Source organism: Crocodylus siamensis, chromosome 2 (assembly GCF_052110815.1).
Source record: "Crocodylus siamensis isolate JL-2025a chromosome 2, ASM5211081v1, whole genome shotgun sequence".
NCBI classification, from domain to species: Eukaryota; Metazoa; Chordata; order Crocodylia; family Crocodylidae; genus Crocodylus; species Crocodylus siamensis.
This window is the reverse complement of record NC_143396.1, coordinates 267,454,477-267,464,635: the sequence shown is the minus strand read 5'-3', so window position 1 is coordinate 267,464,635 and position 10,159 is coordinate 267,454,477. Positions and strand designations below refer to the sequence as shown.

Here is a 10,159-nt window from a genome sequence, read left to right as displayed (position 1 = left end):
ATAGGTACACTAAAGACTTGTAACCTCTTCCGCTGGATGCTCCAGTCCACTCGTTACAGCCGGGGGATTCCATGCTCGTTCATACCTGAAAGGATGAGCCCCTCCAAGAGAAGTGGAAAGGACCTCACAGTGTCCTACTAGTTTCCCACACAGTGGCAAAGGTCGACAGACACAAGAACTGGATTCATCACTCTTGTCTGAAACTGGTGCCTACTCCACCCGCAGAACAGTGGACACTCCAGCCCACCGACGACCTTGGACTAAAGTTGCTGTTTAAAAGGGGAAAAGTTTAGAATTAACAGTATGAATTCTAGTTTAAGTTTCAAAACTACTGTAACATTTTTCTTTTTTACTGTAGGCTTTCTTTTCCTGTTACCTTTTACTACATTCTCCTTATATGCAGGGTGGGGAGGGGACCTAGCAGACCTCATTACAAACACCTACGAAGCATTGAAGGTTACTTTTGCCCATGAGTTTAACCTATCTAACTGTTGGATATGTTCCCAAATCCCTTATCATGCTGCAGGACCCCCATGGCGAGCCATTCCTAGTAACTGGTCAGATATCTGTCAGGAAGAAACAGCTATTAATACTACGAAATATCATGACTCTATCTTTAACCCCTCAGCATACCCCTGCATTGAAGATCCCAGTTCCCAAACACTTAATTGCCTTTTATCTTCAGAATATGAGAAAACTCAGCCAAAACTTTGTTGAGTATTCTCAAAGGGGGGAGTTCTTGGTGCCACTGGGCATAACCCTAGGTAACTCAGAGGGATGGAAGACCATGAGTGCTGATGAAGCCCCTCTGCTCTAGGCCTAGGCCTAGAACCTGAACCTTTGTAACCCTTTCTTTGAACTTTTGTAACCTCCTGTAATACTGGAAAACAGGATGAGTAGCAGGCAAGCTGAAACTCCCTAAAAACTGTTATCTGTGGAATGCAAGGGCACTGCTCAGAGAGAGAAGGGAGGAGGGAAGGGGGGGGGCAGCTAGTGAAAAACTACTGCAGAAAATGACCAGGATATAAATATACACTGTTGCAGGGCTAGGCGCATGGGATTTGAGACCATACAGTCTCCCTGAGCCTTTTACTTGAGCTCAAATAAACTCTGTCTACTTCTCCCCCCAGTGTGTTTACTGGCACGACGCACACCGGGCAACGAACCCAATTGTTGCCTCGCTCGGGCACCTTGTGCCAGCAACATCTTTATTCAAACAGAAAATGGCATTTGTTGCAGAAACAAATGTCTATATCCTCCTGTGGGGAAGGACGCAACGAAAATTACTAAAACAAAAAGGCTCAAACAGAAAGCAGCTGTGGCTGTGTCGTACAATAAATCTTCCTACAACTACTGTGTGTGCTGGAAGTATGGCACTGCAAGAATCAGTCAGAGTGCAGCCAACAGAAACTTCCGCTTGTGACAAAACAGTTACAGGCTCGTGATCAGCCCTTTTACGGGCATCCTAAGACTGCTACCCCTTGACCGTCAGAAGCTCTCTTCCTGTGTTCTCGTATACAACAGAAAAAGTAGTCTGCAGGTCGCAAGCCTCATTAATACCAGCAACAGAAAGCTCAGCACGCTGGAAGACACAGTGATCGAGGTAAGACAGAAATAGAAGCTACAGAGCCCGAGAGGCTAAAAGTGACTCTCCTTCCTTCCCTCCCTCCCTCCTTGATATTTCAGGGGAATGATAGATATGCCTGGCAAAGGTTCAAACAGCACATTAAGCAGCTGTATATGAACAGCACAGGGGCAGATGAATTGGAGGAAGAGAAAAAGTTTGCTCTGCTCTTAATAGGTGCAAGGAATCAAGTGCCGTGGGTGTATAGTAGGGTTACTATATTTCCAGTTTCAAAAAACAGTGTGAGGAGGAGGAGGATGAGGAGAAGTTAGAGGGAGCAGAGAGTATATGATTGTTGGAAGGGAACCGCTATGCCCCTGCCACACCCCTACCCCTCTCTCCCAATTTTACTGATGTCTTGGAAGATCACTGTGTTCCTACTATACTTGGTATTTATTTATGAGAGATACAAGTTCAGGATGCAAACACAAATGAAGGGAGGAAGCATTGCGAGAGAGTTTCTCACAGACTGGCACCTAACAATCAGTCCCATGAACACAGGACACTCAGACTCTCCCATAAAGACCAGATAGTCCTGGGGGATTAATAAAAACAGTCCATGGGTAATTACTGAGACAGAGGAACTTGACACTGCACAGGGTAATGGGTATGCCAAGCTGGAGAAATAGCAGTATCACAAGTGGAACTTAACAGAAGGCACAAAAGGAATTATTGTAAATCTCATCACTGAACTTGCAAGAGAAAAGTCCAAAAAAATTAAGCACAGTCGCACAGGAATTAAATGACATCAGTGACACAGCAGCCAGCACATTCATAGAAAGGGTAATATCAAAGTAATAAATTGTAAAAATTGTAATAAATTGAACCACTATGTTAAACTGTGCAGAGACATTAGGAAAGTATAATGTATACGTAGTAATTGCAGAAAGGGACTCAGCTGAGGAGGAAGTGCAGTTTTTTTAGAATGGAGAAGCCATTTTAATGTTTGGAGAGTATAAACTCTGACAAGAGAAATAAAATTCCTGGTGCTACAGAGAGGAAACCATCCAGCTGGAGGCTTGTACATATCTGAGATACTTGGTCTTATTAAGAAGGGCTGTGTCTTCTAAAGAAGTTGAAAGACAGGAATAAAGGCGTCACATAAAGATGTATTTACAGAAAATAGGTGCCTTCTAGTCACATATCAGATTCAGGTAAGAGAAGATGCAGAACATGGAGTTTCATGCAGGCTTTTGTTGTTATATCTGCTATATAACCTAAGTCGTGCCTACTCTTCTTCAGAGACCTAAGGATGGGTATTTGGTACCCTGAAGCTTGCCTGCATCCTTCCCAATGGCACAGTTAGTGCAAAAACAAATACTGCTTGCAATAATTCTTGCCCCTCACATTTTTACATATACCCTCTCTGAGGCCCATAGGGCTCCCATTCTCTCCAAACGACACAGCCAAGAAGCAACAGCCCTGGGTATACATCTCCAAGGGAGATGTGCCACATCCCTCTCCCATTCTCCCAGCATGTGTCTCTGAAGCACAGCACATTAGTGCAGGTGTATATATTGAAAAGAAAGAAGAAACAGTGAGATCAGATTAGGTGGATGACAGCAATCTCAGCATAACTGTTTCATAGTTGTGGTTTGTTTTTCTAGCTGTGGTCATAGGAAGGAAAGCATCTTGAGACATTTGATTGTTCAGAAACCTCCTCAAAATAAAGTAGTCAAACATTGGGATAGGAAATTAGTACAGCAGCAAATTTCATTTTCTCTCTAAGACACATTCAACTTACATTCTGTTTGCTGCAGGCTTAGATGCCTCCTTCAGGAAAGCCAATAGTATTCCTTCTCCAAGGCCCCCAGGGCTCCCATTTTCTCCAAAGGACACTCTAGTGACTCAGTTTAGCATGAGCCAGTACCAAGGAAACATGCAACCTACCTTTTTTGTCCTCCCTTCAGGTAAAATGACTGGTGTCCTCACAAGCTTTCTTTGGGGCACAGTTGCTTCGAGTCCCTAAGTGGTGAGGCCCAGTGATGTACCCTATTCAGATTCAGGCCATGTGGTGAGGACACCCTGCCTGCTAAAAGAAGAGCCACCCCACTTGTGACCTACAAAAGGGGATTACTTTAAAAGTGATAGATTTGGTTTCTAGATGCACCTCGTCATGATGACATTTGAACCTACACCTCATACTTGAAAGCCAAGTGCCCTATTCCCAAATGAGATAAGAGGATCATGTAAGCATGTACCTGCTCATTGGCCACATAGGATTGTTTCAAAGCAAGACAGTAGGTGAAAGCTAGACACATTGGGAATTGTTGAGAACAGTTTCAGGTTAAAATGGAGCTGAATAAGAGAAGATAAGGAATCTCGATGTCTTACTGGAATATTTTCCATATAAGTGGTACTAAACAGGATCACATTAAAGGATTGAAGCATTTAGGAACTGCTTAAGAAGCACTTGGTGCCACAGAAGTCAAATAGGATTGGCCAATGAAAAATTCTCAAAGGGCTTACGTCAGTGGTTCTCAACCTTTTTTGTAGCAGGACCCATTTGTAAACGTCGATGGCCGGTCTCAACCCAGAGCCCCTCACTCCTGAGCCACTGCCCCCCGCACCCAGGCCTCTGCCCCCAGTATGTGGGGCAGAAGGAGGTATGTGGGGGATGTATGGGAAGTGGAGGGCCCCCCCAAGCAGTCCCCCACAGGCTGGAACTCTGCTAACCTGCAAGGGAAAAGTCACCATTTCCCATCTTCTTCTCCTTCAAAGGAGAATCCATTTTCAAAGTTTGTTCACAATCCTTTCATACGTTTTTGTGACCCACTTTTGGGTTGCAACCCACAGGTTGAGAAATGCTGCCCTACAAGATCTACATTCAGCTACAAACTCTTTGTCTGCTGCTCTCCTTTCCCTTTCTGACATCCACTGTTCTCCACAGATCCCCTTCCCACTCCTTAAGTCTCCAGTTCTTTGGAGACGTATGATCTTGAGTAGATACTGAGACAGGAAAGAAGCCTAAGGAAGAAGCATGTCTACATGCATCAGTAGCAATACAACTTAATATCTCAAACAAGCATATTGATGCTCATAGTCTATAATAAGAGCAAAACGGTTTTCACAAGTGAACTCTGTAGATCTAATCATTGCCTTCATGTTCTTTTAACAGAATAAGTCAAAAACAGAATAAAGCCACCATCTATTAGTGTTTGTTACGTCTGCGCTTTGTGTCCATCGTCACCAAGGGCCTCACTATGAAGAAGACCAAGACAGTCAAAGAAATAAGTTCCCCACAGCAGCAATCCCAAGCTGAAGGCAGTGCCACAGGTGAAAACATGGCCTGTCACAAGATAGCCCCAAGCAATGCTGACTTTGCATTCAGATTCTACAGGCAGGCTGCAGCACAGGAAGACGGCAAGAACGTTTGCTTCTCTCCTGTGAGCATCTCCACTGCCTTTGCAATGCTCATGCTAGGTGCCAAGAACACCACACTGAGCCAAACTCTGGAAGCCTTCGCTTTTAACCTGACAGAGATTGAGGAGAAAGAGATCCATGATGGTTTTCAGCATCTACTTCACATGCTAAACCAACCAGAGAGTGGGGTCCAGCTGAGCATGGGAAATGCCCTGTTTATAAAAGATGGGCTGAACCTACTCCCAAAGTTTTTGGAGGATGTCAAAAGCTTTTATGAGTCAGAAGCTTTTTTGAGCAATTTCCAGAATCCTCCTGAGGCTGAGAAGCAGATCAATGATTACATAGAGAAGAAAACTGAGGGGAAAATTGCCAACTTAGTAAAGGATATGGATGAAGAAGTTTTAGTGGTTCTGGTCAACTATATTTTCTTTAAAGGTAAGTTGTGTTACAGAGGTGCATACCTTCTACACATAGAAGGTAGGAATATAGAAGTATGATCTAAATAAAGAGCCTCTCACTAATGAAGTAAACCATTTTAATGCCACTGAGTGCTGACCCTACAGATACTGCCTTCTTTAATTATGCTAAATATTTCACTATATTACTTCTAATCGGTATTTATGTATCTAGGCATGCAGTGTTAGGCAGTGACCTAAGAAACATGGCTCATCAGGAACACTGTCTAATACTTCATATTACTATGACATTAATTGGAACCAAAGGGGCAGGGCATCTTAATTTTATTGTATAAGTAGGGAGCTAAAAAAGATAAAGATATCTACAATTCCACACATTCTTAGTAGTAGAGAGATTTTTTGCATGTGGAGTTGTGCAGTGCCCAGTGAATAGATGTTTGCATGGTCAGGCAATTTTCCAACTGTGTAAGTGCCGTTCCCCATTCAGTGTACACACATAAGCATCCATGCAGTTACTGAATGTGTGTCATAGCCTCCAAACTAGCAAAGAAGGTGCATAGGTCTGGACCCAGATATCAGACTTGAAAAATGAGGAGGACCCATCCAGACTTCAGCTCCAATAGTTGAGTGAGGAATTTATTCCTCAAGGAGGCAGGCAAGCCAGGTTTAAGGGAGCCCACCCCAAAAGGGCTTCAACCTATATCACTCTCTGACTGCTGAGAGTAGTGCTCTAACCACCAGACCACAGCTTATCCACTACAGCCCTTGGAACTGAACCATTGGGCCTTGTCTTTAATTGTATGAAGTGGGCAGAAAATCATGGAAACATTTCCGCTGCACTGGTCCCAGGCCCAGTTAAAAGCCTCCTTCAAATGAGAAAAGCCATGTTTTTCCACAGCAAATGGAAAACCAATATTCAAGCTCATTAGGGTTGCTAACACTTTATGCAACATATCAAAGCATCAGAAATGCTGCACAGGACAAATATCTGAAGACTGAAAAGCACTAGTGATTGACTTCAGACTCCAACCAGGCATGTTACATTTAAACTGTTCTGATAAAACATTAATAATCCCTTTCCCCAATGCATTCAATCATATTCTCTCTCTTACTGTCACAAGCCTATTGGGAACGTCCTTTCTTTAAGCACATGACCGGAGAAGAGCTTTTTTTTGTGGATAGCAAAACATCAGTCAAAGTAAAAATGATGCATCAAAAAAGTCACTTTGGCATTTACCGTGATGAGACCCCGTCTTGTTGGGTAGTTGAAATGCCCTACAGAGGAAATGCGGCTGCATTATTTATTCTGCCAGATGAAGGAAAAATGAAGCAGGTAGAAGATGCTCTGTTGAAAGAAACTGTGCATAAATGGGAACAAGCACTGGAGCAAAGGTAAACCTTTGACTGGTGTTATGATCGTGTCCATTTTTCTTAAATATAGACTAAAACCCCTCACTAAGTTATTCGCCATGATAAGTTAAACAGTCCTTTCAGTTGTTTTCCAGAAACAGCTAATTGGTCATATGTAGCTAATGAATAATACAGCTGGGAGAAGTGGAACTTTTTAGTGCTTCCAGTAGTGCAGTTAATACAAAAATATATACCTATTGTATCCGGGCAAGAATAGATCAAAATTATCAATACTTGGTAACTTCAGTGAAACAGGTATATAACAATACCGTCTATTTAAGTACCTAGTGTCCTGGTGATAATCTCTTGGCATTTTTTATCTCTTTTTAAACAGGCTAATAGAATTGTACCTTCCAAAATTCTCTATCTCTGGCACCTATGACCTGAAAGCCCTGTTGCAGAACATGGGTGTGATCGATGTATTCTCTGACTGGGCCGATCTGTCGGGAGTCATGGGGAAACCCTATCTCAAGGTGTCAAAAGTAAGTTTTGCCGACTTGCTGGCTGTTCAATGGATTTGCCTCTTCCCAGGTTTCATCTTTGTAGGCATCCCCTGGATCATGCTAGGGAATGCTACAGTCTATCACAAAATGATTAGGTACAAGCTACCCAATGAAGTATGTGCTCATCAAGCAGAAATATGTTATTTTCTCAGCTTTGCTTCTTGGCCCATGCCCCCATACCCACCACCACTTGACACCAGCCTATGTTATGTTTTGCAGTGTAGCATGTGGAGCAGGCAAGACATGCTTTACTAAAGGACATGCCCTTATATCCCAATTCTGTTTCCACAGAAGAAATATCTTGCTGATAGCAATAAAGTCATGATGGTTGAAAATCATAATATGCTCAATATACTGTTGCCATAGGAATAAAGTCTCACCTGAAGTAGCACATAACAAAAAGCAGAAGAAAAAGTATTTTCACTAATATCCAAGATAAAATCATGAACTTTTAAATATAGAGCCTCGCTGTACTGTTGGTACATTTGTGAGCCCATTATTGCAGTACAAGAGCACCTTACAATCTACTGTTTTATTTATACTCACACCACCCTCCTCAGGTAGGGACTATTTTCATTTTACAGGTGAGGAACTGATGCAAGACAGCTCTAGAGACTGGCCAATTCACAGAAGAGATTTATGGCTCCATGGGTGGCACTTGCTAGCACAGTCCTTTGATGGGGAAGATACCTTCTAAATAGTCCAGTCTTGCTTCCAGTGAGATAATTAGTGACTGATTGGCTGTGGCTATGGGGTAGCTGGAAGCCACAGGTTTTGCTCTTAACACCATCAGAATCTGTAGGATCACAATTAGGACAAGTTGGGCCCAGTGACAGAACCAGCGTTTGAAGGGACTGGAGCCCCAGAAAGAGACCAGTGGTATTGGGGTCCAGGTAAGGACGGCACTAGGAGAATCACTCCAGGCCTTGGGGGGAGGAGGAAGAGGGGGCACCTCCCAACCTAACAGAACATTTACATCAAGACATGGCAGGTGAGAAACCAGAGGGACATTCCAAGGAACTGGAGTGGGGCAAGATTTATCACAGCCTCACTCAGGGCCCAGTCCTATCACAAATGAGGAGATAAAATAATTGAATGGTAAAATGTAGGGAAAGTTTGCAAAGGTGAAGTCCGGCCCTATTTTCAGTATATTTGTAAACCTGTTACTGCAGTAAGTGACCGTCTCATAATGTGCTATTGTATTTATATTCACAACAGCCTCTTGAAGTAGGCAGGGAACTGATGCAGAGACAGGTCACATGAATGCCAGCTCACAGAGAAGATCCATGGCTCCATCCTTCCTCATATGCAGCAACACCTTCACCCATGAGCATCCTTCTGGGCAGAGTAGTATAGTGCCCCTAATGCAAGTAAGGGTAATGCATCTCACTGTAAGTCTCAAGGAAATTCCCGCTCAAGTGTCATTAGGATGAATGAAAAGGAATTTTCCTATAGCTCTAAATTGAAGAGTTAATGTTTGGACTATGAAATAAATAGAAAAATCTTTGAAATAGAATAGATTATGAAATTGAAGTAGGAAGCTGTATTAGACCAAGCCTTACTGGCGGGTCACTTACTTTGCACCTTTCCCTGCAATGTGGTTTCCAATATCCATATTGAACTCTCTTTGCTATTATCTGCTTGTTACATCTAAAGTTTCTTTGCGAGGTTGAAACCATGCTGAATGGGGGGATCTTCCTTTTTGGGGATGAGATGATAAGAGATATGAGGTGTGCATCTAAGGATATAGAAGTGTGGTAATGGAAAGAACAAAATCACCTCCAGTGGAGGCACACTGCCTCATTGCTTTGCACATCATTTTATACTCTGCTGTGATCTATGCTTCATTTCCCTGTAGGCTACTCACAAGGCTGTGGTGGATGTTGACGAGAATGGCACCGAGGCTGCAGCAGCAACTGTCGTTGAAAAGAGATATGGCTCTTCCATGCATGGGCCTCCTGCCATCAGGTTCAACAGGCCCTTCCTAATGTTGATTACTGAGAGATCAAGCTCCAGCATCCTCTTCATGGGCAAAATCGTGGACCCCAAAGCTGCATAGCTCAGAGTAAATCCTTGGATAAATACCAAAGAGGATGTACTCATCTTATAGTCTTCTTTATGCCAATGAATGCAAAAAAGCCATAATTTTTTTAACATGAAATGAAACAAGTTTTTTAACATGAAATGAAACAAGTTTTTTAACAAGAAATAAAGCAGTAATGTGGTAAATCCTCACCTCCAAACATCCTAGTATTTGTGTGAATAGGGCATGTGTATTATAAGAAATTTTGGTTAGACCAGGCAGAGTGCAGGGGTAATGGCTGCTCATAATAACGTGTGGGGTTATAGATCACCAGATATATTTTCTCAAATCCCCTGCATCCCGCTGAAGATGTTGTCATATTTCTTTGTTTAAAAATATAATCAGAGTAGGGAATGTTAGGATGATACGTGGACATATTTTTGGAAGTCTGGCGGAAAAAGGAGAGGAAAAAGGGTTATTTTGTCCCTTCTGTGACATGTTACATTTTTTGCAATGAAAAAAAAAGAGGGAGGGAAATTCCATGGCAAAATGCAAGATGAGAGAATACTGAATTCATCTGTTGGTGATGTATTTTCTAGTTCCAGTCTATACAACTCCAGTCCAGGTTTTTCCTACCAAACAGTGACCTCCTTCACCCACAGGCAAATGCCCTCCCACCAAATCAGTAGCTGATTCCAGTTTCCCATGCACTTAATGACGGCCTAACACCTACCCCAGATCCCGCCATCCAAACACCCAGCTCAAAATTATTTACAGAACAACTTTTATTTACAGCACAATGCCCTCCAGGTTAGGAAAC

General features: G+C 42.7%; 1 protein-coding gene across 1 annotated transcript; it reads left to right on the top strand.

Moving 5' to 3' along the window:
- Positions 1 to 1,363: 1,363 nt before the first annotated feature.
- On the top strand, positions 1,364 to 9,551 carry LOC149872158 (alpha-1-antitrypsin-like). Its single transcript, XM_090033942.1, has 5 exons — positions 1,364 to 1,603; positions 4,743 to 5,422; positions 6,525 to 6,795; positions 7,148 to 7,295; positions 9,175 to 9,551. The coding sequence occupies exons 2-5, from the start codon at positions 4,828 to 4,830 to the stop codon at positions 9,373 to 9,375; spliced, it is 1,215 nt and encodes a 404-aa protein (XP_089890068.1). The 5' UTR covers positions 1,364 to 1,603; positions 4,743 to 4,827; the 3' UTR covers positions 9,376 to 9,551.
- The last annotated feature ends 608 nt before the right edge of the window (positions 9,552 to 10,159 follow it).

Excerpts from the sequence above, each read along its gene's own strand:
- LOC149872158 (XM_090033942.1), top strand. The coding sequence starts at position 4,828 with ATGAAGAAGACCAAGACAGTCAAAGAAATAAGTTCCCCACAGCAGCAA. Across the intron at positions 5,423-6,524 it reads CAACTATATTTTCTTTAAAG|CCTATTGGGAACGTCCTTTC; the intron begins GTAAGTTGTGTT and ends TACTGTCACAAG. Across the intron at positions 6,796-7,147 it reads GAACAAGCACTGGAGCAAAG|GCTAATAGAATTGTACCTTC; the intron begins GTAAACCTTTGA and ends CTTTTTAAACAG.